Below are 26,808 nucleotides of genomic sequence, written 5' to 3' on the forward strand. Positions count from 1 at the left end.
AAACTATCATCCTTTTGGCATTCTGTGCTCCACCTGACCCTCAAAAGGAATACAGGCCCGATCTCTTTGATCTCAAAGGAGTGCTCAGCTTTTACATTGATCATACCAAAGGTAGTGTGGCTCACTGGTTAGAGGCGGCAGACCCGAGAGCAGAGGACGGCCCGGGACCAGGGTTCGATTCCCGGCGCGGCAGGTTTCTGGACCAGGGTCAGCGGACTTGATAATTCTCTCACCTCGGTGCCCACTCTGATCAGCGATCACACTCGGCAACTCTGTGCATTAGCTTGCCTCATCTTCACTAACGGCCCCACCAGACCGCCGGGGATGCCTGGTCTCACCCTGGAGATACCCATTAAGGGACCATCTCTCAGGGAAGCCAGGAAGGGTTTCGCAGCGGTCGAAGCGCCTTGGGACCCTCCGGGTAAGTAGTGCGCTATATAAATGCCTATACATACATACAAAGAGCATCGGGTGCACAATCAGCTCTTTGTCTGGATTTCTGGAGAGATAAAAGGTAAGGCAGTGCAGAAGAGAATCATCACCCGCTGGATCGTGCTCTGCATTAAGATCTGCTACGCAGTGGCTAAAAAACAGCCTCTGGAAGGACGGAATTCTCATTCTACCTAGGCCAAAGCTGCTACACTGCATTAGCATGCAGAGTCCCTCGCCTATACGTATACCAGGTAGCCACTTGGGTGACCCTACATACGTTCACAAAGCACTATTGTCTGAACAGTCAGAGAGGGGCATTTTGTCTACATGGCCCTGTAGGACTTTCTGGTTTGACTCCATTTGCCTACCCGGCTCCAAATAGATATTTTGGCATCCATTCAAATCTGAGGAGTCTCCATCAGAAAAACGAGTTACTTACCTTTTATAACTTTCTTTCAGGTAGAGAGACTATCTAGCCACAAATTCCTCACCAACCCTCCCATCTTCCCAATTCTGTGATTGAACCCTATCCACTAATAAGATCCCCAGTCTAAGAATCGGCACACTGGTTCCAACCGATTTGCTCTTTGGGGGTCTGTGTCTGGGGGTGCGGACAACCTCTAAAGCGACTGACAGCGTTCAAGTGTGGAGCCTCCATGGGTTCCGCATGTCATTTCCTGAATGGAACGGCCTCAATCTGGAGCCACACGCGCCAACAGATGGAGCGCTGAGGTACTGCTGAAAAGTTCCTGGGTCCAGGCTAGCACCTGGATTGTATTCAAAAGGTGAAGAATATGCGGCTAGATAGTTTCTACCACAAAGAACGTTACCAAAGGCAAATAACTTGGACTTTTTGTAGAGGCTCTGTCTATCCACAGATTCCTCACAGACTCTCCTGTCATCCCTGGTCTGTGATGGAACTCTATCCATTAGTAAGATCCCTAGTCCAGGAATCTGCACACTTGTCACAACTGATTAACTCTTAGGGCTTTGTATATCAGGGCACAGACAGCCTTCAAAGCCTCTGACAGCGTGCAGGGGTGGCACCATGAAAGGCTCCACCTATCATTCTAGTAGCGGACCGGCATCAGTGCGGGGATGCACTACCCCACCTGATGAGTGACGAGGTACTGCTGAAAAGCTTCCGGATCTAGTGTGACACCTGGGAAATATTCAAACGGTGAGGAATGTGTGGGCTAGATAAAATCTTTACCAGAAAGAGTGTTACCAAAGGTAAGTAACTTGTTTTTTCTGGCCTTCAAACCCTTTTATTGGGGTACAACAAAGATTCAGAGGCTGAGGCTCTCACTTCATTCTCAAGGTACTCAATAATCTGATAGAGACTACTAGCCGCAGATTCCTTCACGTAGAATTATCCCCAGGTGGGAGAGTGGATCCGGAAACATTTTTGCCACAGCATCCCACGCGCTGGGGGCAGGGCGACATCACGCGACTCCGCCAGGCGTCGTCCACACACGTGAAGTCAGCGAGGTCACATAAAACCCGCCCCGGCGCGCCTACGTCAGTTTTTTCCTTTTCCGCATGCAACATGGATCCGGTCCTTGCTACGGCCCCTTTTTAGGTCTCGGAATAGCGAAGGCTGCGCTTGCGCAGTCTCGCTCTGAGACTTTATGTCTACAGTATGGGGGCTTAAACCTGCCCCTCTTCTCCATTGGCAGGCCTCTAAATGCTGGCCAGCCATTGGAGGAGAGAGGCGTCACTCCGTTTAAGCCCCGTCTTTTTCGGATTTGGTGCGTGTTTTTTCGCTTCTTTCTGTTTTCTTTCTCTCCTCTTCCCATTGGCTGGAATTTTACCTTCCAGCCAATGGGAAGAGGAGAGAAAGAAAAACACGCCCCGAATCCGAAAATGACGATGGTTTCTCCGAGGCATTTCTGCTTTGCCTCGGAGAAATATGGTGGTGTGCATGGCGTTGTCCGACCGGCGGTGCAACAGACAGAGACTCCCCCCCCCCCCCCCCTCCCCCCACGGTAAGTTTTATTGCCTCTGTTCCTTGCCTGCGCTCCTCTTTTCGTGCCTCTGTTCCCTGCTTTTGACCCGGGTCCAGGTGGTGCCCTGCCCTGCAATTGTCCTTTTCTATACATACGCTATGGTGGGGAGGGGCCAGGTGGTGACACATGTGACTTCACTTCTCGACACACTTCCCTCGCTCCTAGTATTTCCCGTACTGGGGAGCTGGGAGGCTCCCGTGCTCTGTGCCAGAGCTCGTGACAAGCCTTCCTCGGAGCACCAGTCGTTCTGAGCAGACCACTAGCAGCAGCCTTGTGCGAACAACGCAGGCCTAGTGCACTCACCAGGGAATGTGCTACATCGCCGGCAGCGCCCGATGAATCCTCAGTGACTTGGGTCATAACGAAAGACGCTTTCATCACAAACTAACGTGTGCAATCATCCACAGCTTCCTGTCGACCAGCAGCATACGTGTTTCATCCCACTGACTTTATTTATAGGACCGTCAAGATCGCCAGTAAATGCGTGGGCTCCCAGCAGCTTTTTGGGGCAGCAGCTGAATGTGTGCAATCACAAGCGGCTTCCTGCGGAATACTGGTGCGTTTGTGTGACAATTCCTTTCCATCGTCACTCCATCTGATCGATTTTCAGCAGAGCTCTGCGCATCACAAGCAGCTTCAGCCCAACCCCGGTGGATGTGTGTGACCATGGCAGCTAGCTCCCAGAGGCTTCTTACAGCTCACCAGTGCACTTTGTGCACACGCACAGGGCGACTCGCTGAGGCACGGAAATACCCCCGCTGTTCAGATACTTTAACGGATTCACACTGGCTCCGCAGACCTGCATTCCAGGATGCACCAGGCACAGGTGCCCACCGCAAAGACTTGTATGGAAAAACACCACAGAACTGCTCACTCGCGCACACAAGGCTCGCACATGAACTCATATTCGACGGACACATGGTGTGCACACCACGCAGAAGCTAGCACACATACTTAATGCACAACGAGGCAGCACTTGAGTGCACACTTTATTTCCTCGCGCACACCTAGCCACCCGTAGCTTGGAAAACACCCAGTGAAAGCGCCACCGTGCACCAGGTTTTAGGCGAGGATGTGTTTGGCAATAGTGGCTACATGGGGAAAAAGAAAAGAAGTGAACGGTGCACACCTTCTTAACAAATTGAATCTGGTGCTTACTCAATCTGTATTCCGTCAATTTAGTCTGACTGGAAATGTTATAAGTGTGCTACACTGTGTATGTGGGCTTCCAATCCCACATTGGTAATGAATAGGAAAAAAATCAAGAGAACTCTCCCTTGAAAACCCGTGTGCACTACTGAGAAAAAGTCTGTGTGGTAATCATTCTTGACATGATTTCAACTTTGTCATCCCAAAAGTAGATCAAAGTACACAAAGAAATAGAAAACAAAAATACAATTCAACTTAAGTTTGTTATTGTCACAGTAGATGCATGAATATACTTGATGACACAAGATCAAACAATCTAAATTGTTTTTTTTAAAAAATACATCATATTCGTACAGTTACATTTTGTGTTCAACACCAAAACATTTAGAACGAGCCCGATGCATTTCAGGACAACAATCCCTTCTTCGGGGGCCACTGAAATTCAAAACAAATGAATATTTAATTTAAAAAAAAAAACCAAGACAACATCATTTGTTAATGCTACCAAATTGTAAGAGCCAGAGAGGGGTAGCAATGTGCAACCTTAATCTCCCCACCTGTGTGGTCACGAAAAAGTGAAAGTAATATCAAAGCATATGATGCACCAATAGGCGGGACTCACACCACAAAAGTGAAAATAAAGAAAACCTAGACTAGTGAGAGTAGTTCCCCAATGAAAGAACAGAAACCAATGAACAAACCAACAGACATGAGAATGAAAACCAAATAAGAACGACACGATAGAAACACACGATTGGTATAACCCACTCCAGGTCGAGACCAGGTGAGAACCCCTCGCCCCTCTCCGGGCCCCTCTCGTCCTTCCCATTAGGCGGCCGCCTCGACGGGGGGTGAATTGGAGGTGGAATCGTCCCTGGCACCGCCTCATGGGTTGCCGAGCGATCTACGCCTCATTCTGGGCCGCGGATGGCGGAGGGCCTCAGGTCACTCCCCGGGGACATCTCGTTCACCCACGCGGAAGGCTACCTCGGTAGAGGTCCGGTCGGCGACGTTCCGGCGTCGCCCCGGCGCCGTTTCGGCTCCAGCCGCGCTCCGGTCTCTTCTCCGGTCCCCGGTGCGGGGCGACTGGGAGGAACCTTGCCAGCGACGCTGGATGGTGCCGGCACTCTGCCTCTGGCAGCGGACTCTACGGATCTGCACAGTGGTTGTACCGCGGATTTGTCTTCGGATGCTCCTTCTTCTCTGGAGGCAGCTTGTATCTTGGTCATCCTCCCTGGAGACTGGCCGCCGTGTGGTGTCTTTTTCACCGGCGTCGAAGGGTGGCTCCCCGCCCTTCCTGAGGCAGAGGTGTTCTTCGGAAGAGAGGCAGGTCCCTCATTCCTTCTGACTTCCAGGTCTGGTCCTTGTGTGAATAGGAGCGAAGACTTGGCCCTGAGATTAGGCCTTCTGCTTGATTGGGCTGCTTGTCAAGCCTTTCCCAGGGGTGTTTTTTTCCCCGTGGCTCTTTTGTTTGTTACGCTGATGCAGAAGTTCTTCCAAAGAAGTTTCCCATGTTTGGGGCTTATCGTACCCTAGGCCGTATGGCTTGCGCTCTGCTGAAAGGTTCTGGTCGCCTTCGGGTGCCTGTTCTCCATGGCATTTGTGTGGGTTGCTTTTGCTCCTTGAGGTTGTGTGCGCGGCCACTCGTAGTGGTGTGCTCGGGCATTTCCTCCTTTCCCTGCTCCTGTCGTGAGGACTGGGACGCTCTTGTGTTCTCCCTTGCCAGGCGCCGCCTACTTGGCTTTTCTGGGGCCTCGGGCTGTTCCTCTTGCTTCTAGCGGCTGTCTGACGGCACTGTTCTGGCTGGCAGGCTGCTCTCCATCTGGAGTGGGTTCCCCTTCCTTTCCCTCGTTTCCTTGGGACCTCTAGGCTTCTTCTTCCGCTTTTCTGTCTTGGTCTTCAACAGATGTTATGTTGCCTTGTGGAGGAGTGGGATGTCTCGGCCTCTTCGCCCTTGCCTTTGGTTCCTCTACTGTGAGTGTACGAGGCTCTTCAGCCTTCTTTTCCCTCCTACATCCCCTTGGGGTCGGTAGAGTTCTGCTTGTGGGGGTTCACCTTACCTGGCAGGGATGAGGTTCTTTCTGGTCCACAGATCTGGTCCCCTGGGGGGGGGCCTCTGTTCTGTATTGGCTTGTGGGGTCCTTTCGCAGACCCTCCTTCCCAGGGGGTACTGATAGGGTATCTATTCTACATAAAGGAATCTGCGGCTAGTAGTCTCTATCAGATGTACGAGTTACTTACCTTCTGTAACGATGTATCTGGTAGAGACGATTCTAGCTGCATATTCCTTCACGGCCCGCCCTTCCTCCCCTATTCTGCGAAGAACCTTGGTTGGTCTTCGGTACTAGCCTCCCGGTGGGAGGCTGGGTCTCTTGTGAGTGCCTGCCTTTTTCTTGACGGGTAGCTACGTCTGGGGGCGGTTCATTCCTCCTTGGTTCTTGAAGGATGGGGTTCCGGTGTTCCGGTGCCCTGCTGCTCTGGCTACTCCAGGCTTGGGGAGATTGCTTTCTATTTCTGTCCTTCCCTCCCCTCCCTCCCTTCCAGTGCTATGCCCTGATTTAGGGTTGCCTGGCCATGTCTTGCCTTGTCTTTTGTGGGGGATTGCCCTCTGTTGGGGTGGCTTGGAGGGTTGTTGTCCCTGTCTGTCTTGGTACTGGTTCCCCTTTCTCTGGATGCGGGTGGTAGGTTTACTACGTGTACCATGACTTTACGCATGTTCCTTGCCTCTGGGGCACTGGAATGGGAGGCTGTCTATGTGCTGACAGGGTGGCTACGCAGGGCTCTGTTTGCTCTTTCTTCTTTCCAGATTTTCTGCTCTTCGCACACTGTTCCCATGCTTCCACAGTTTTTTATCTGGTGATTCTGTAGTAGGGGATCTCTGTGTATAGTCATAATCTAGTGAATAGTCCCGCCCATGTGCGTGGACCCCGGCAATCAAAAATAATCTCTTAAGTTGTCAAATCATGCAGAAACTGCAAAGACACTTAAGAGAGAATTTAAAGACAAATAAGGCAGCCTATATCCACAGGCTACACTGTCCAGTACTTCAACTAGAAATTCCACCAAACAAAAACCACACACAACACAGCCTGCCCAGTTTCTTCCATAGAGAAACTTGCGTCTACCAGTAAAAGACTCTGGAATGATAGAGAGAAAAGCATGGACAGACAAGCCCCATAGGCTGCCATTATGTGGCTTAAATAGGGTACTGTGCCTTTAAGAGAACTTTCCAGAACTTTTTCCCAGTATCCCAGAATGCACAGCAGGTCCCTTTTACTTCCAGTTCTTTTTTCCGGCTCCTGCTAACAGGACCCTGGCATTAAGCTCTCCCTTTTTCAAGGGTTTATATTGGATTTTTGTTCACTTTTTGATAAGTGTTTGCAGTTTATATTTCTTGGTGTTTCCCTTCTCTCCTGTGTGTTTGTTCAGGCTTTTTAGGGCTCTAAAATGCCTGCTCTTTTTGACAAATGCCCAGCATGTGGAAGGAAGAAGTCCAAGACTGATCCACACAACGTTCTCATTATCTGTCTCCCTGAAGAACATGTCCCTGAAGAGTGTGACATCTGCCAGAACCTTTCAGCAAGGATCCTGAGGGAAAGGCTGAAGATTAGGCTTCAAGGCCTAGAAGCGAGACGACTGCAGGCTGCAGGTGGGTCTGGGCAGGCTGGGAAGGCTCCCCCTGCCTCTGCCGAGGCCTCTGGGGGCTCCCCAGAGGCAGGAAGACCAGCAAACGGTCCCGGTCTCCGTCGGCGTCGATTGCATTGACGACGACGTCGAGAAGGATGACTGCGGTGTGTTCCCCATCTCCCCAGGACTCCGGGTCGAGACGGCGTGAAGATTTGACGTCGAAGAGCCTGGGTAGGCCTCCGTCGAAACCACTGTCGATGGCGTCCTCGTCGTCGACGTCAGCGTCGAGCTATCGGCGTCGAACGAGAAGCGACAGGCGTCGGTGATCGCCGTCGAGGCGATACCCCCGGTCGCCGTCGAGAAGACGGTCGCCGTCGAGGGGATCCTCGGCGTCGAGGACCTTGAGAAAGCGGACGGCGTCAAGGAGGAGTCTACGCTCGTCATCGAGAATGGAACGGTCGACGTCGCGGAGGCAGCGTTCGGCGTCGAGGAAGGAGAGGTCGACGTCGCGGAGGCGACGTTCGACGCCGGAGTCGCGGAGGCGACATTCGACACCGGAAAAGCAACGCTCAGATTCGAGGAGGAAGAGATCGGCGTCGAGGAGTTGTTCCTACTCCCCTAAGCGGCGCAGAAGGAGTTCTGGCGCCAGAAGTCACGCTGAGTCTGGTGGAGGGCGCCGGAGACGGCGATCACCTACTGGAGGGGCTGGTTCGCAGTCCCCTCCTCCGAAGAAGTCACCGGGCTCGGTGTACTCGGTGGTTAATACACCAACTCGGCCGACGGCACCTCCTCCCCCTGTACCTAAGGAGGATCCTCCCGTCAACCCTCCTCTTCCGCCACTTCCTCCCTCAGGACAACCACCACCGCTCCCGCCGCATGGGCCCGCCCCTCGGTCGGAGATACCTCCTGTTCCTCCACCAAGGTCGGTGTCACTGCCTCCTCTTCCTACACCACCTAAAGGGACTCCTAGACCAAGACCCCAGGATAAGCCACGGAAGACGCCTCCACGGAAACCAGCGGAGCGCCCACAAACTGGGAGGTAGCGCTCTTGCTCCAGGAGGAGGGAACGGTCACGCAACAGGTCATCCTCGCGGTCGAGACGCCGCCATAGGAGGCACAGGTCTCGCTCTCATTCGAGGTCCTCAGGGACCAGGGACTACTCTCCGACTTTGTCGGGATCGCCGGACACAAGGGTGTCGCCGGTTGATGATGTGGTGGCCTTTCACGATGTCCTGTTAAGAGGCGCAGCAAAATTGGGCATCTCCTTGACGGTTCCCATGCCCAAGACATCGGTAATTTTCGTGACACTGCACCAGAAATACCGGTCTCGTCCACTACTGCCACTGGTGCCGGGCCTGGAGAAACCGGCCATGGACCTTTTTCTCACCCCGGCGGTGACTAAGGCGGCCCCCTCGAGACTACAGAAAAAATACCGGGCTCTCGATTCGGATCCGGCTTTTCTAAGGGTGGAACCTCCTCCAGACTCTGTGATAGTGACGGCGGCCCGCAAACAGCATGCTACCACCCCGTCATCCACAGTCCCCCCAGACAAAGAGTCTAGATGGATGGATTCGGCTGGAAGGAAAGTGTGTGGAACATCGGCGACCTCTATGAAGGCTGCGAGTGCCACAGCTTTGTTGGGACTCTATGACCGTGCCCTCTGGGACTCCCTCCAGCAGTTTGCGGAACACTTACCTCGTGAGAAGAGGGAAGATTTCCAGGAAGTGTTAAATGAAGGGATGCTGGTGGCGAATCAGATTATCAGCGCTGGAGCCGATTCTTCCCTCTTGGCGGCGCATGGCTTTTGCCATGGGATTAACCAGCGACGACATGCCTGGCTCCGCCTTACGTCACTGAAACCTGACGCACAGCAAAGGGTGGCCTATTTGGGAAGCATGCGGATGATGAAATGGCCCGCATGAAGGCGGAGGCCGAAACACTAACGGCTGTGGTTCTATAGAAGCCCAAAAAGACGAAGAAATCGTATCGCCCGTTCCAACGACGGTGCAGTGGACAGGGCAGAGGGCGTGGCCAAGCAGCGGGACAGTCACATCACCAACAGCAGTTCCGTAAGCCGTTCCAGAAACGCCCTAAGGGCAGAGGCGGCCAACAGTCGGCACCAGCGACCAAAGGCCCAGCCGGGTCTAGGCCCTGAGCGCTTACTTCCCCCAGATCCGTTACCCACTCCGGTAGGGGGAAGCATTCAATTTTTTCTGGCAGAGTGGAGAAAAATGACTCAGGACAAGTGGGTGCTGAATATTGTTTGCAATGGATACAGTCTTCGGTTCACCAGCCCGCCTCCAGCAATTCCACCAGTCAGCTCGCAGTTTCAGCTGCGCGAGCTTTAGGCGGAGGCCGATATCCTGTTAAGGAAAAGGGCGATAGAAGACGTACCTCTGTCTCAGAGAGGAAGAGGTCTGTACTCCCGGTTCTTTCTGGTTCGCAAGAAGGACAAGAACGAGTTCAGGCCCATTCTGGACTTGCGACAAGCAAACAAGTGGATTCGCAGAGAGAAGTTTCGCATGCTGTTGTTGCATCAGATTTATCCTCCGTTGCAACAGGGAGACTGGCTATGTGCTATAGACCTACAGGATGCGTACTTCCATGTGCCCATTGCACACAAACACAGGAAGTTCCTGCGATTCCAAGTCGGCACCAATCATTATCAATACACAGTACTCCCATTCGGACTAAAGTCTGCGCCGAGAACGTTCTCGAAGTGCATGGCGGTGGTAGCAGCACACCTGAGGAAGAACAAGGTGTTCGTCTACCCGTACCTGGACGATTGGTTGATCACGGCCTCCTCCTTATCGGAAGCTCGAGCACACTTCCAGAAGACGTGCGTTCTCTTGAACAAGCTGGGGTTGCACATCAACATGTCCAAGTCTGTCCCGACTCCGGTCCAATGCATACAGTACTTGGGAGCCTCCATCAATACGCTGTGGGCAAGCGTGTCTCATTCGGAGGAGCGACGATTATCACTCCGTCGGAAGGCTCAGGCTCTTATGACAATTCCATCTACAACAGTGAGGACGGTGTCTTCTCTACTGGGATCGATGGCCTCTTGTATCTTCCTGACGCCACACGCACGACTGCACATGAGACCGTTGCAGGAGTGCTTGGAGGACCAGTGGGATCAGAGGAAAGGCTCTTGGGACGACAAGATACGACTGTCTCTACATGCTCTTCAGTCGCTGAAGTGGTGGTGTTCAGCGGAGAATCTCCTCAGAGGGGTTCCCTTCCACAAGGACATTCCCACGCAGACTGTCGTGACGGATGTTTCTCTCCACGGTTGGGGGGCGCACTCCGGAGACTTACAGATTCAAGGAACGTGGTCCCCGATGGAGGCCACGTATCACAGCAATTTCCTGGAACTCAGAGCTGTTCACTTGGCACTGAAGGCCTTTCTTCCATCCTTTCAGACCAACTCTCTGCTTGTACAAACGGACAATACGACCACGATGTATTACCTCAACAAGCAGGGGGGTTCGAGATCACGCACTCTGTCACAGGAGGCACAGGCGATCTGGCACGGGCTTCTGGCCAGAGGACTGACGATAACGGCTATCCATCTGCCAGGTGTGAAGAATGTTCAGGCGGACGCACTGAGCCGACTGGTTCAGGAAAACCACAAATGGGTCATAAACGACCAAGTACTAGGAGAAGTCTTCGCAAGGTGGGGGACTCCAGACGTAGATCTGTTTGCCACCGCCGAAAACAGCAAATGCCGAGACTTCGCCTCTAGGTACTACCAGCAGGGGCCGCTGGGGAATGCGTTATGGATCAACTGGTCGAACAGCTTTCTGTACGCTATTCCACCCATTCCCCTGATTACGGCGGTACTCATCAAGCTGGCCCGGTCCAAGGCTCGGATGATACTCATTGCCCCGGAATGGCCCAGACAGTGGTGGTTCACGGACCTGCTTCACCGGTCTCTCCTTCCTCACATACGGCTGCTGTGCAGGCCGGACCTTCTCACGAAGTTCAGGGGGCAGATGTTGTACCCCAACCTCTCGTCTTTGAGTTTGGCGGCATGGCTCCTGAGATAGTGCAATATGGCCATTTGAATCTGCTCGAAGATTGCATGGACATACTGAAGGAGTCTAAGAGACCTTCCACTCGGACTTCCTCTGCTTACAAGTGGAAGAGGTTCTGTATCTGGTGCAAGTCCAAGAACTATGACCCAACGACGTGCAAGGAAGACGTCATCCTTCCTTACCTTCTACATTTGGCGCAGTCTGGACTTAATGTTCATTCCATTAAGGTTCATCTAGCTGCATTGACTGCCTACAGGAAATGCCCTTCACAGACTTCCTTCTTCCAGATCCCTGTGATTAAAGATTTTTTGGATCGCTTGAAGAAAGTATTCCCTCCTGTCCGGCTTCCTTCGCCTTCATGGGAATTGAATGTGGTGCTGTCCAGATTGATGAAGGAGCCTTTTGAACCTATTCATAAGGCTTTGTTGCAGCACCTGTCCTGGAAGGCGGCGTTCCTCGTGGCCATTACATCAGCCCGCAGGGTGAGTGAAATTCAGGCGTTGTGTTGCCAAGAACTTTATACTGTATTTCATGCTGCTAAGGTTGTTATGCGTACTCACCCTAAATTTCTTCCCAAGGTTATTTCTGATTTTCATGTCAACCAGACCATAACGTTGCCTACGTTTTTTCAGAATCCTTCATCTCCAGCGGAAAGGTCTCTACATTCCCTGGATGTTAGGAGGGTGTTGAAATTTTATCTGGATAAAACCAAAGATATTCGTAGGTCAGACCAATTATTTTTCAATTATGGATCAGTCAGGACAGGTCTTGCCACCTCTAAGCAGTCCATCCCTAGGTGGATTGTGTCCTGCATACAGTTGTGTTTCCAAAAAGCTAATAAGACCTTAGGGGGTAACCCTAAGGCTCATTCCACCAGGGGAAGAGCTGCCACGACAGCTTTGCTCCGTAATGTTCCGATTGCAGAGATCTGCAAGGCGGCCACTTGGAAGTCGGTTCATACCTTTGCTAAGCATTACTGTCTGGACACTGATGCCAGGGCAGATGCTCAGGTTGGGCAGGCTTCGCTGCGGAATTTGTTCGCACAATAGTGGTGTTAATTTTCTTCTCTCCACCGCCGATTTGGTGTGGGGATGGACTTGCCATTCTATTCACTAGATTATGACTATACACAGAGATCCCCTACTACAGAAGGAGTAGTTTCTGTCCTGTAACTCCAGTTCTGTAGTAGGGGTATCTCTGTTATAGTCATAAGCGCCCGCCCTCCTCCCCGGTGGAGATAAATAGTCATGTAAGGAATGCTACAGGTCTGGCGTGCTATGCCTTCAAAAAGAACTGAAAGTAAAAGGCACCTGCTATGCATTCTGGGATACTGGGAGAAAGTTCTGGAAAGCTCTCTTAAAGGCACAGCATCCTATTTAAGCCACATAATGGCAGCCTATGGGGCTTGTCCGTCCATGCCTTCCTCTCTATCATTCCAGAGTCTTCTCTATGGAAGAAACTGGACAGGCTGTGTTGTGTGTGGTTTTTGTTTGGTGGAATTTCTAGTTGAAGTACTGGACAGTGTAGCCTGTGGATATAGGCTGCATTATTTGTCTTTAAATTCTCTCTTAAGTGTCTTTGCAGTTTCTGCATGATTTGACAACTTAAGAGATTATTTTTGATTGCCGGGGTCCACGCACATGGGCGGGACTATTCACTAGATTATGACTATAACAGAGATACCCCTACTACAGAACTGGAGTTACAGGACAGAAACTACTCCTTCTGTGTTGTGGTGCGAATAAGTTCTCAGAAGAAAACTGGAGTAGGCGCGCCGGGGCGGGTCTTATGTGACCTCGCTGTTGTCACGTGCACGGACGACACCTTGGCATAGTCACGTGATGTCGCCCCGGCGCGCAGGGATGCTGAGGCATAAAATTTTCCGGATCCAGTCTCTCTCCTGGGGATAATTCTATGTGAAGGAATCTGCAGCTAGAATAGTCTCTACCAGATACATCGTTACCGAAGGTAAGTAACTCGTATTTCACTTGTAAGTCAATTCCCACTCCTCAAAATATTTTCTCTGGTCAGTGTCCTCATTCTTTCTGCTTTTCTCTGCTTCTGGGGCATGCTGATCAAGACTGCTCGCAACCTTCTAGTTTTTCAACACTCTCCCTTTCATGTCATCTAGCATTTCTTTCGGTGAGGATATTTTTGTTTCAGTCCACTGGTAAGTGCTCCTCACAGTATCTGTCCTGGTGCTCTTTGAATGCTAGGGCCTTTGGGGAAAATAGGTCTCTCTGTTGTGCTTGTAAGGCCTGTGTTTACCTTATTTAATGGACTTTTTAGTGGCATTATCTGGTGCCACACACTGTGTAAAGAGGGATCCCCATGATTAAAGGAACCTTCAGTGTTCTAGGAAAATCCGAACTTGGTGACTGATTCTCTGTCACCTTTGATTGATCAGCCACTCTTGCTCTAAATTGTTGCTTTCACACTCCTTGGCAGATGTCGTCCCCAGAGTCTCCTCTGCACCACAGCTGCGCCAAATGTGATGGTTCCAATCTGCTCTCTCAAGGTTCTTAGGTCAATCTCAGGTGGTTGGGGGGCACCGGCGTCAGCCCACTGCCCTCTTGTGTGTGGCTCACTTAGGGAAGATGCTTCCTTAGTGTTTATCTGATCCATATTGCTGGAGCAGGTTGTCCATCGATAGCGAATGCCGTCACCCAAGCCTATTGCTAATGTGAGGTCCATGCAAGACCACAGAAAATGGACTATTCTAGAGGTGCCACCTGTTCTCATACCTTGCCTGTAATTTGTGTGTTTGTGATCGCATCAGGAGAGATATGTCGCTTTTTCTCTGACAATGTGTCTGTCACCTGTATTCTTTATTAGGCCTGGGGTGCTGCTAGAAGGGTTTCCAAAGATGACTGGCTGGAGTGGCTCCGACGTCTGAGTGTAGAGCTGCTGAAGGATTCTTCCTCTCCTGCACTGCGCTCCTGCTGGTCTTTGGCACAGGCGCACACACCACTAGCAAGGTAATGAAATCACCGACCTTTATAAAGCTGCCCTCTATCAGACACCCCAGCCCTTGTTTGCATTGTTCGTGGTATATGGGACCCCTGTCAAGATTTGAATTCTCCCCCCATGAAGTCACATTCCTAAAGCATGGTTAAAACTCCACAGCTGTCATTGTTCGCCCCACTGCCATACACCCCCATCTTTTGTTAATGTTTACCCAAAACATGCTTTTTTGTTTGTGTGTCTGTCTGTCTTTCTTGACTCCAACAGCTTTGTGTGAATGTCTGCCACATAACTGTGAATGGATGTTTCCCCATAGAACAATTTGTCAAAATATGCTGTTAGCAGAGATTTGTATAGTGCTGTTTTTCCATTAATATGTCTTGCAGCACAGTTGACTCTGGGTATCCTCCCTCCCTTGTTTTGAGTATGCCATCATAGACTGGAGGCTGTTTCTCTTTGAGTAGAATCATCATTTGCATGGGGAAATTTATATATCAAATATTTATTTAGCTGCAGGTCTGTTATTGGTGTTTGGTCTTACACCCTACAGTATTAGGAAGAGTAGTTATGTGTGATTATCCTTCCACAGCTGTGTCAACGATCTCCTCCAAATTTGTCAGTGAATGTCCCCTCAATAACTGTCAGAAAACGACTGCGGTGCAGAAGAAAGTGTCCTTCTCTGTGTGTGTGCGCATCTGCCTCTCTTCTCCCATTGCTGTCTAAACTTTCCATCACAGTTGCGGGACTGTGACCCCCCTCACCATTTTACCTGAATGTGTACTCCCAGCTGTAGGTGGAGTGTTCGAGGCATATGGGCTGCAGATGGTACATTTATGAATAGATCGCCATCTGGTGTTGGGCTCGGATGATTGCACTTGTTTTTCTCTTGGAGAAGTCTTTTGTCGTCACAAGACCGATGACTCCTCCCTTGGGTACTAGTGCGCATGGGCATCGGCTCCATCCTTAGATTGTTTTTTTCCGCCATCGGGTTCGGATGAGGATCGAAGCGCTCCGGATCGACTTCGAGAAAAAAGTTATATTTCGGCGCGTATTCCCTTTCCAATTCGACGGTATTGTTATCGAGCGCGAATTAATTTCCATTTCGACGCGCTTCTACGTCAACAACAAAAATTTCCAACTTCTACGTCGACGAGACCTGGAGGCCTATCTCGACGTAGTCCAGCCCGGAGTCCACGGAAAGGACTCCATTCAAAAGATGTCCAACGTGTGGTACTAAGTTCCCACACAAGGACCTACACGAGGTGTGCAACCTCTGTTTATCACCTGAACACGAATCCAGGGACTGTGAAGCCTGTGCAGCATTCTCCTCCAAGTCGACGATTAGAAACCGTCGAACCCGAAGACACAAGGTGTCGAGAATGCAGTCAGAGGCAATCCTGGAGCTGTTCGAGGCCCAGCACCCCGAAGAGGAAGAAGAAGAAGATGAGGACGAGTCGGGGTCAGGAGTGGACGAGTCTGACGTCGAAGAAATAGACGATCATCAAACCGTGACTGACGACGTCCCCTTACCAAAAAACCGACCCCGCTTGGTGTCGACCCCGCCTTCGAGCCCGGTCAGACTACCGAAAAAAGTTTTAGGCGCTCGGGCTCGACAACGAAACAAGAAACAGAAACACTCGGCCTCGCACCATGTCGGATCCGAGAAGTGGTCGGCATCAACATCGACACCGAAGCTCCATACCAAGGAAAGCTTGCAGTCGAAACATTCCATGTCGAAACCGAAACATGCTTCGACGTCGAAGACTTCCTCGACACCGAAAAGATCGGATTCTAGCAAAATCTCGGTGCCGAAAACACAAAACACTGACAGTCAGAAGCAAAAGCACCTTTCGGAACCAAAAACTTCAGTACCGACACAGGAGCATCAGACAGATCCAAAACAAAAGACTTTGTTTATCGATCCACAAACTGACAAGGTGGTGACAAAACTACCTAAAAAGAGGAAGAATGAACCGTTGGACGACAAAGCTCCTCCTCCTAAAAAGAGAACAATGGGGACAAATATAACTCCCCCCTGTCTCCTCAACCTAAAGACACACCCTCTTCTCCTCTTCCTCACACTCTTCCAGCTATTCCTCCACCTTCTACACCACGACCATCTACACCTCAAACAGATGTAGAAAGTGACACAGGGGAGGGAGAACTTCCTAGGGATGACAACACTGTCCCAGAAGACGCAGACCCATGGAAAGATTATACGCAGGGTCAGATAATGATAATGACCCTGAACTGTATCCCTCAAAACCTTCACCACCTGATGATAATACAGGTTTTGCACAGTTAATTAATAGGGCTGCAAAATACCACAAGGTAGACTTACATACGGAACCTCAAATAGAGGATTTCCTTTAAGAAACACTACCTGCTGCACAAAGAACATCAGGAACACTACCAATGCTTAAGGGTGTCCTCAAACACACATCAGACATATTCAAAGACCCTGTGAGGGCTAGGGTATTAAACCCAAGAATTGATAAAAAATATAAGGCAGCACCAAAGGACCCAATATTTATCAAAACAAGTACCTCTGGACTCGCTAGTAGTCACAAACGCTCGCAAGAGAGCTAACTCATTAACTACAGGAGAAGCTCCTCCTCCTGACAAGGAGTCCAAGTTAATAGATGCCTCTGGCAAAAGAGTAGCATCCCAAGCGGCAAACAGCTGGCGCATAGCTAATACGCAAGCGCTACTTGCACGTTATGATAGGGCTCATTATGATGAGTTAGAAAAACTCATTACACATCTCCCTGAGGAACATCATAAAAGGGCAGATCAGCTCATACAAGAAGGGAAGATAATAACTAACACTTCCATTAAGTGCGCCTTAGACGCAGCAGACACTGCAGCAAGATCCATAAACACTAGTATCATGTTAAGAAGACATGCATGGTTCAGAGTCTCAGGGTTCAAACAAGAGGTACAAACATCCTTATTGAACCAACCTTTTGATGAGAAAACACTTTTCGGCTCACGTACTGAAGAGACGTTAGAAAAGATGAAAAAGGACACAGAAACGGCTAAATCAATTGGAGCATTGCAACAGCCAACTCAAAGGGGTTCCTTTCGTAAGTCCACCTATAGAGGCGGATAAAAGAATACAGGCACAAGCCAGCAATCCACCTCTTTTACACCAACATCACCCAGAGGTAATTATAGAGGCAGTTACAGAGGTAACAACAACAAGGGTAGATGTCGCGGAAATAACAACAACCGCAACTCTCCTACCCCAAAACAGTGACTTCATACAGCTCCGCCCAGACCATATAACACCGGTCGGGAGACGTCTATCACAGTTCCTAGCTGTCTGGGAAAACATCACATCAGACAGGTGGGTGAGACAAATTATCCAACATGGATATTGCCTAGAACTCACAGCTACCCCACCAAACATCCCCCCCAAACAGCGTCCAATGAGTCAAGATCATCTAACATTGTTAAAACAAGAAGTACTATCACTGCTGCAAAAGCATGCCATAGCGAAGGTTCTACAACATCAACAGGGAACAGGGGTATACTCTCTATACTTCTAATTCCCAAAAAAGACCGGTCTCTAAGGCCAATACTAGACCTCAGACCGCTCAATGCATACATAAATTCGGAACATTTCCACATGGTCACGCTCCAACAAGTACTTCCTTTACTGAAGAAAGGGGACTTTCTTTCTACACTGGATCTAAAAGACGCTTACTTTCATATCCCAATTCACAAAGCCCACAGGAAATACCTCAGGTTTGTTGTAGAAGGACAACATTATCAGGTCAAAGTCCTTCCGTTTGGGGTCACAACAGCACCAAGGGTGTTCACAAAATGCCTAGCGGTGGTTGCAGCTCACCTAAGAAGACAACAAATACATGTCTTCCCTTACTTGGACGACTGGCTAATAAAGGCCAAGTCACAAAAAGAATGTCTTCAAAACACACAAAAGACAATTCAGTTGCTGCACCAGCTAGGGTTTACGGTGAACTACACAAAATCCCACCTGCAACCAAACAAAGTTCAACAATATCTAGGGGCTACTATAGACCAGAAAAAGCCAGAGTATATCCCAATCCAGTCAGGATTCAAACAATGCTCACATTGATTCAAAGATTTCAACCACAACACTCACTAACAGCTTGAGTTGTTCATGCAACTATTAGGGATGATGTCCTCTTGCATACTGCTAATACCATATGCCAGACTACAATTGCATCCGCTGCAAGAATGTCTAGCAACACAGTGGAATCAGGCTCAAGGTCAGATTACTGATCTGGTGTTGGTAGACGACCGCACACATCGCTCTCTGAAGTGGTGGAACACAAACATTTCCAAGGGGCGGTCGTTCCTAGAACCAATTCCACAAGTCATACTAACAGCGGATGCATTGCTCACCGGATGGGGAGCTCATATGGAGAAATATACAGTACAGGGAAGATGGACTGTACAGCAAAAAAGACTGCACATCAATCATCTAGAACTACTAGCAGTGTTTCTAGCATTAAAAGATTTTCAAATGCAGATTCTCAACAAAGCAGTCCTGATCAGAACAGACAACATGACAGAAATGTATTATATTCAAAAACAGGGGGGACACACTCTCTCCAACTATCCAGACTAGCGCAGGAGATTTGGAGATGGACCATTCCTCAAAACATCTATCTGTTAGCCGAACACCTACCAGGAGTTCAAAATCAGATAGTAGACATCTTAAGCAGAGAGTCAGAACAAATACACGAATGGGAACTGCACGACCAAATACTGCAGCCATTCTTCCAAAGATGGGGACAAACAGAGATCTCTTTGCCACTCATTAGAACGCAAAATGCCGAAGCTTCGCATCCAGGTACCCACACCACCTGTCGCAGGGCAATGCATTATGGATAAATTGGTCCAACAAATTTGCTTACGCTTTTCCCCCTCTCCCACTAATTCCATTAGTGGTTCGAAAACTAAAACAACATTCAATGACCATGATACTAGTGGCACCCACGTGGGCACGACAACCGTGGTTCACCACGCTCCTGCAACTATCACAGGTGCCACATCAAAAGTTAAGAATATTACCCATGCACCTTGCACAGAACCTTGGAGAAATAATGCACCCAGATCCCAAACAATTGAACCTAGCGATCTGGCTCCTGAGGTCATAGAATTTGGAAACTTAAATTTACCTTCAAACTGTATGGAAATCATTAATCAAGCAAGACGTCCTACCACCAGACCATGCTATGCAGCAAAGTGGAAAAGGTTTGTTGTATACTGTAACAGTAACAACATCAACCCTCTGGACGCATCCACAAAAAATATTATTTGCTACTTACTACACTTACAGCAATGTAACCTTGCTTACACCTCCATTAGAGTACATCTTGCAGCTATAGCAGCGTACCTGCAAAACAGGCAACATCTATCCCTGTTTAGAGTGCCAGCAATAAAAGCTCTCATGGAAGTCCTCAAAAGAGTCATTCCACCAAGACTACCGCCTTCCCCGGTCTGGAATCTTAACATAGTACTCACCAAACTAATGGGACCACCTTTCGAACCTATGCATAGGTGTGAAATACAATTCCTTACATGGAAGGTGGCCTTCCTTATAGCCATTACCTCCCTCAGAAGAGTGAGTGAGTTACAGGCGTTCACAATACAACTACCATTCCTACAGTTACACCAAAAATAAAGTGGTTCTTAGAACAAACCCAAAATTCTTGCCTAAAGTAATTTCAGCATTCCACATCAATCAACCAGTGGAACTACCAGTCTTCTTTCCAAAACCACAGACGGTAGCAGAAAGGGCCCTACATACATTAGATGTCAAAAGGGCAATATTGTATTACATAGAAAAAACACAAACTTTCAGGAAAACCAAACAACTATTTGTAGCGGTTTCCCCAACACATAGTGGCAATCCTATCTCTAAAGCAGGCATTGCCAGGTGGATTGTAAAATGTATACAAATATGTTACATAAAAGCAAAAAGGACATTAACTGTTCCTCCTAGAGCTCATTCTACACGTAAACTAGGGGCATCTATGGCATTCTTAGGAAACACTCCCCTAGATGACATATGCAAAGCAGCAACTTGGGCTACACCGCATACCTTCACAAAACACTACTGTGTTTATTTATTTATTTATTTATTAATGACATTTGTAGAGCGCGTACAATTACCCGTGGGCGTCTCGGCGCTAAAATGCAATGATGTGCAGGCAACACAACAGGCTAGAGTGGGCCAGGCTGTACTAAAGACTTTACTTCAAACTGTTGCAACAGACTTTGGTGACCACCGCTAGGGAGGTAACTGCTGTTTAGTCTATTCATAAATGTACCATCTGCAGCCCATATGCCTCAAACGAAATATGCTACTTACCAGTATGCATCTGTTCTTGGCATAGAGGGCTGCAGAGTGGTACTTGCCCTCCCTGCCTCCCCGGAAACCTGTGTCTGTTCCAACATTATCTTATTTAGATATACTTACATGGGCATCTCTTTCAGTATTCTATCATACTACTCCATCTAACCCTACTATGGCAAAACAATCTAAGGATGGAGCCAATGCCCATGCGCACTAGCACCCAAGGGAGGAGTCATCGGTCTCGTGACGACAAAAGACTTCTCCAAGAGAAAAGCAAGTGCAATCATCCGAGCCCAACACCAGATGGCGATCTATTCATAAATGTACCACTCTAAAGCCCTCTATGCCAAGAACAGATGCATACTGGTAAGTAGCATATTCCTTTGCCCCCACAACTATATTTAAAATCACTCCTCGAGCGCAGCAGGTTTCTGGACCAGGGTCAGCGGACTCGATAATTCTCTCGCCTCGGTGCCCACTCTGATCAGCGATCACACTCGGCAACTCTGGGCATTAGCTTGCCTCATCTTCACTAACGGCCCCACCAGACCGCCGGGGATGCCTGGTCTCACCCTGGAGATACCCATTAAGGGACCATCTCTCAGGGAAGCCAGTAAGGGTTTCGCAGCGGTCGAAGCGCCTTGGGACCCTACGGGTAAGTAGTGCGCTATATAAATGCTAATACATACATACATACAGCTGTATGATAATGTATCCTTTCAAAAACTACCAGGATGTCCTTTGCACAGTTAGTGAATGTGCCCCCCACAGTCTGGGTCAATGAATTTTTCCCTTTCCCAGCTGTAGATTGGGGCAACCTGCCCACTGCTTCCCACTCCTTTCTAGGCTGCATGCACTCATGGAACTCTCCCAGGCATAGAATTTGTAATTGCTGCACTCGTGGTGCTTTCCTTGACATATTGGGCCCGATTCACAGAACTAATCTGAGACAAAATTCTAAACTTACTACTTTTGGTTAAACATACTACTTTTGTATTCCCAGAGGCATTTAGTAGTAGTAAAGTTCGGAGTCCTAACTTTACTACTACTAAATGCCTTCTGTGAATACCAAAAGTAGTAAGTTTAACCAAAAGTTGTAAATTTAACCAAAAGTAGTAAGTGCCTTCTGTGAATACCAAAAGTAGTAAGTTTCGGATTTTGTCTCAGATTAGTTCTGTGAATCGGCCTGGAATGTTTAATTGCACCTGCGGGTCCTTCCTAAGTATAAACATTTTTGCTACTACTCCCATGGAGCTCTCCTCAGCGTGATCTTTTTAAATGCTGCCTTTCTCTTCGACATACCCGTCTCCCCTCTGCTTCTGGCCACCAGTGCTATTAGATTTCTCTATGCAAACACCTCTTAAGTTGCCTCCTTTCACCCCTTCTTCCAACTGCTGTTACACTCCCAGGTTCCTCCAGCCTCCACTGGTTCTTGAACATGTATCTCTTAATTGCAGAGACCTCTTCAATGCTGCCTTCCTCTCCTGCTGGTCAGAACTTAACGAGGATCAGCAGGACGAGCTGATCCGCAGCATCGAGCTTGCCCTGACCTCGCAGGATATCGCGGAGGTCACACAGACACTGTTGAACCTGGCTGAATTCATGGAGCACAGTGACAAGGTGAGCTGAAGCGAGTGCTGTGTGGAATGTATGAAGGGAAAGGACTGAGAAGAAAAACAAAAAGAGAAGTGGGGGGATTGAGTGACTGAAGCAAAAGTGGGACTAAAAATAAGGGCAACAGATAGTGCAAAGAGAAAGGAAGAGTTCAAGGGGGAGGGGTGAGACAGACGTATGGTAATGGAACTTATGTAGGGTGGGAGGTGCACAAGTGGATGTGTCTGGACAAGGGAGGACAAAGGCAGGAGGGCAGAGACTTCGGCAGTCGAGGGGCAGAGAAGGTCAGTTTTGGTGGGGCTCGGGGAAGAGAAGGTGCTAAGACTCAAGGATTCCTGTGAAGAAGTGGAAAGTGGATGAAGGTGTACGGTAGATATTCTGTGATGCTGATGCCTATAATACATTTCCCTGTAGGGCCCTCTTCCACTGAGAGATGACAATGGCATAGTGCTTCTAGGGGAGAGAGCAGCCAAGTGTCGAGCCTATGCTAAGGCCCTGCATTACAAGGAGCTGGAGTTTCAGAAGGGACCTAGCCCCCCTATCCTTGAGGCTCTCATCAGGTAGGTGCATCTCACTAACATAAAGGTATCTTGTGAGTGTGGCCTGTGTTTTACAAGTTTTTTGTGCTTTACAGCCATAGCACGAACAGTGGGAGTCCAATTTGGTGTTGCCTGCAGCATATTATGATGTTTACTAGCCTCTGGGGGAGTGTGAAGCACTAACTTTGCTATTCTTTGAGGAGTTGTTGATGGAGCCACTTAAGCAGTTGCTCTTGCAGTACTTTAGAAATTTATCCTACCATGATTTAATGGGCTATTTTTTGGGGTCGTTTGAACGTTTTCTCCGGAGTGGTTTATAGTGTTCATTGCCAACTGTAAAGCTGTTTCTAACAGAGATAATTTACAATGTTACAAAGGTAGATTAGATCAAGACTTTACTTTGGAAGACACCTTTAACGCAATTAATGTTTGGTTACTTTGGGCGCTTAATGGAGGCCCCAAATCAATAATTTACTCTTGACATACACACACAAACTATGCACATAGTTTATTTTAGTTTCATTTAAAGTTTTGTTTTGGTTTGTGAGGCTTGGTACACATTGGTCTGCATCAGGCGTTGTTGTAGATCACATGCCTTTTCTTTAAAAAGTGTTTTCGGTTTTGAGGTGACTCACATGTCTTACCCCCAGTGATTAATTTGAGCCGGTGGTTGCTGGTGAGACCCACTGACACACATTTTTGGGGACCAGCACTTTTTCTCGTCAGACATTGACTGCGAGCAAGAGAGGGGAAAAGACAAAGAAGGAAGTGGGAAGAGAAAGAAGGAAAACTGCTTCAAAGGGAGAAAGCAGGAACCTGCTTGAGTGAGATAAAGGGGCAGTGATAGTGCATGGAAGAGCAATGAGAATAACTATTTGCGCTGGGAAGTTAAGTAAAACATTCTGTTTAAATTCTGCCCTATCTGTAAATTCAATTGTCAGTGCTCAAAATTCAGGTCTGTAACTTCTACTTGCCAAAGGACCACCTGCTTGGCGTGCATTGTCTTTCTTTGCAAAAAGACTATATATCAGCAAACTGACGGTGAGTGCCCTACACTGTTATGTAGCATCAGGAAACCAAGTCTGCAATTGGCACAGTCACTGAAGATGTTAAAGTGTTTGAATTGAAGATTTAGGTGAGCCTGCTGGTAGTATGGAGACCCGATCCAAGTGCGGAGGTTGGTAGCTACTTCCCCAGAGGACTCTGACTCAGGTCAGCCCAAAGCACACTGGTATAATTAAAAGTCTGGCAACGTTTCCCAAACCCTCTCAGCAAAGCTGTAATCAACTAGGTCAGTGACCTTGGACCCTAAAATCTCCTGAGCGTGTGCACACTCTGGGCCTCTAGGATTTTACAACCAATTATCACTGGCGATCTGACATGGACCAAGCCGGTGTGTGGAACGAGTGAAAACGCGCGTTCCTGTGAGCCAGGGTATTGCGCCGAGGCGTGCCGCCCACACGCTACCAAAACCTACCAAAACCAGCCCAATTTTGGTCAGCGTTTTGGGCGCGCGCGTCGGTCGAGAGCCACCCGGCCTGAACGTCAGGGCGTATCAGGGAAGCCCATGCGCGCCCTCAGGCTGCCGGTACCGGGCTCCACTGAAGTGCGCAGCGGCCCCTTGCCGGTCAGAGACCGTCTATTTAAGCGCTCCGAGGCGCGCGCTCCACAGCGGGAGCAACACAGCCAAAAGCTGATCGGCCCAAAGCGAGAACGAGAGAAAACAAAGGTCAGAGAGCTGCACCTATTTTTACTTGAAAACGAGCACCAAGAACTTAAAATAACATGTGCTAATGCCTCAAATCACCAATCATAAGCGGATTATCCCGCAATAACATCAAACCATACAATATAAACCCCCAACAGCACCCCAAACAACAAGCAGAGTGAGGGGACCAGAGGGGAGGTGCACTTAACTCTGACTTGTGAGCAGCAAAGAAAGAGGATGATGGGAGCATGCAGGGGGTTCTTATGGACTATGGGGGCGCGCCTATACTCATGTGTATTCATGGGAAATTAAGTTTGTTTTACTGTTTTTTGTGAAAATATCCATTTTCATTGGCTGCTGTGTTTAATGCAGTAAAGATTGAGAAGCATAATCTGAAGCCTCCGGTCCTGTAATAGAATTGAAAATTCTTTTCGCGAATGCTAGCAGATTTTTGATTCTGCAGCACACCAGTTAAGCCTGGACCCAGAAAAAGACTACATATGAGAGCTCATCACTCATGATCATCAAGGACCCGCTCTGGTGTCATAAGGGGGCTCTCACTTACAGATCCATCTTCCACAGGGATTGGCCTTAACTGGTGTCTTGCCTTGCTACCAAGGAACTGCATGAAATAGAGCACATGCCTTCAGCAATGAAACACATTGCAAGAACTTGTGAACTACACACACACACAGAGTCAACACCGCCCAATATTGTCAACACAGTTCAGAATCAAAAACAGCCTTCGCCACTGACCAGTTTCTGCTCCAAGAGTGTTTCGATAGATCCTTTACATGAAAGACTATGTTGAGGCCCACTAAGGCCTCCACTCCTAGGAACGCATTGTCCTCCAAAAATGTACACCCTCGGGTGGGGATTAACTCAACCACTGCCATCTTATGTACACTAGGTTACAATACATACTAACCCAGACATAGGTCATATTTAAACAACAACCACATGTCTCTCTGACATTCTTAAAAGGAAACACGAGCGTACCTTAGAAGAGACCTTTTTTGAGAAACGCATGTCCTACCCTATTCTACAAAAATCAAAAACTACCATGAGTACAGCAGTAACTCCCCCCCCCCACTCCCCACCCCCAAAAAATACTTTCTACACTCGTATTATTAAGAAGTACACTTATGTTCTGACTCTCTTGCCCCATACCAAGACCCAGGGTTAGCAGAAGGATGCATGTTACAACTATAGGGGTGGCTCCCACAAGGAAGAGCCATTTGAGCCCTACCTGGTAAACGCTTCTCTACCTGATGATGCTTCAGATTCCACCCGGTTATAATTAGGGCTAAACAGCACCACAAGGATCCTTTGCAAAATGAAGAGGAGGATGATTTCCATATTGAAACACCCTCCAAAAAAGAGAAGACCAGTTGGTTCTTACTCATGCTGAAGGCAATGCATGAAATCTATGTGTAGAATTTCAAAGACCGAGTATAAGTAGGCATGGTGTGAATATTGAAACCTAACCCACAAGATCCTCTCTTTATACAGAAACTCTTCTCACCAGAAACTCTGGTTGTAGACAGAGCTAGAACGAAATCTTTTAAGAAGATTACAGGGGACACCCCACCCGCTGCGAACAGAATGAAAGAAAATAACCCTCTTAGTGTGTGGGAGGAATAGGAGCAGCTACACTGGGGTGTTTTGATAGACATGGAGGGGGGGGGAAATAAATGGAAGAGTAAGTAATTTATTGTTTTTGATTACTTAAAATTTCGCAAGATTCTGAAGAAATAAAAAAATGTCTAGTGACTTCGGCAATCAAAATAAATATTCATTAGTAAACTAGAAAAACATTAAACGGACGAGTTTTAAAATGCAACATTAGCAAAAGCAAACTTTAACGTTTTCATTCATGAGAAATGTGATGCTAGAACTTAGTAAAATCGAATCGGATAATTGTGAATTTTTTTGAAAACAGTTTGACAAGAATTCACACGTGATTTTGTGTCCGTGAAAAGTCAGTTTTAATAAAGATTTGCATCGCAAGCTTGGCCCCTGGACAACGGCACAACGAATGAAGTATTGATTTGAATTTGTAATCACAGAGCCTACATCTTGGATTTGTGAATAGTTGATTAGAACAGGATGATATGAATTATTTTATAGGAAAGAGTATAATTGCCGTTTTGAGGGCCAGTCTTTTTGGTTTGTTTTTCCAGTGGGCACCTACGTCAATATCTTGGATTGTGTCTGATAAATACCTTCATCATGGTTTGTTGTATTAAAATGTATATGGGCCTTGAACAGAGCACCTGGTATTCCTTTAGGTCACAGGGCACCTCCTAACCTGCACCGTTTTAGCACGAGTTTAATGCTTTTTGTGTAAATTATGCAACAAAGTTCTTTGCTCTCT

General features: G+C 48.3%; 1 protein-coding gene across 2 annotated transcripts in view; it reads left to right on the top strand.

Annotated features, from left to right (window-relative positions):
• The window catches only part of MTOR (mechanistic target of rapamycin kinase), a 938,810-nt gene that overhangs the window by 376,284 nt on the left and 535,718 nt on the right, over positions 1-26,808 (top strand). For both annotated transcript variants that reach the window (XM_086921314.1, XM_086921315.1), the window contains 3 exons: positions 14,090-14,232; positions 22,028-22,190; positions 22,599-22,744. In XM_086921314.1, coding sequence (XP_086777440.1) covers positions 14,090-14,232; positions 22,028-22,190; positions 22,599-22,744 — 452 coding nt within the window. The remainder of the gene's footprint in view (positions 1-14,089; positions 14,233-22,027; positions 22,191-22,598; positions 22,745-26,808) is intronic.

This window comes from Lissotriton vulgaris, chromosome 5 (assembly GCF_964263255.1).
Source record: "Lissotriton vulgaris chromosome 5, aLisVul1.2, whole genome shotgun sequence".
Lineage (NCBI taxonomy): Eukaryota > Metazoa > Chordata > Amphibia > Caudata > Salamandridae > Lissotriton > Lissotriton vulgaris.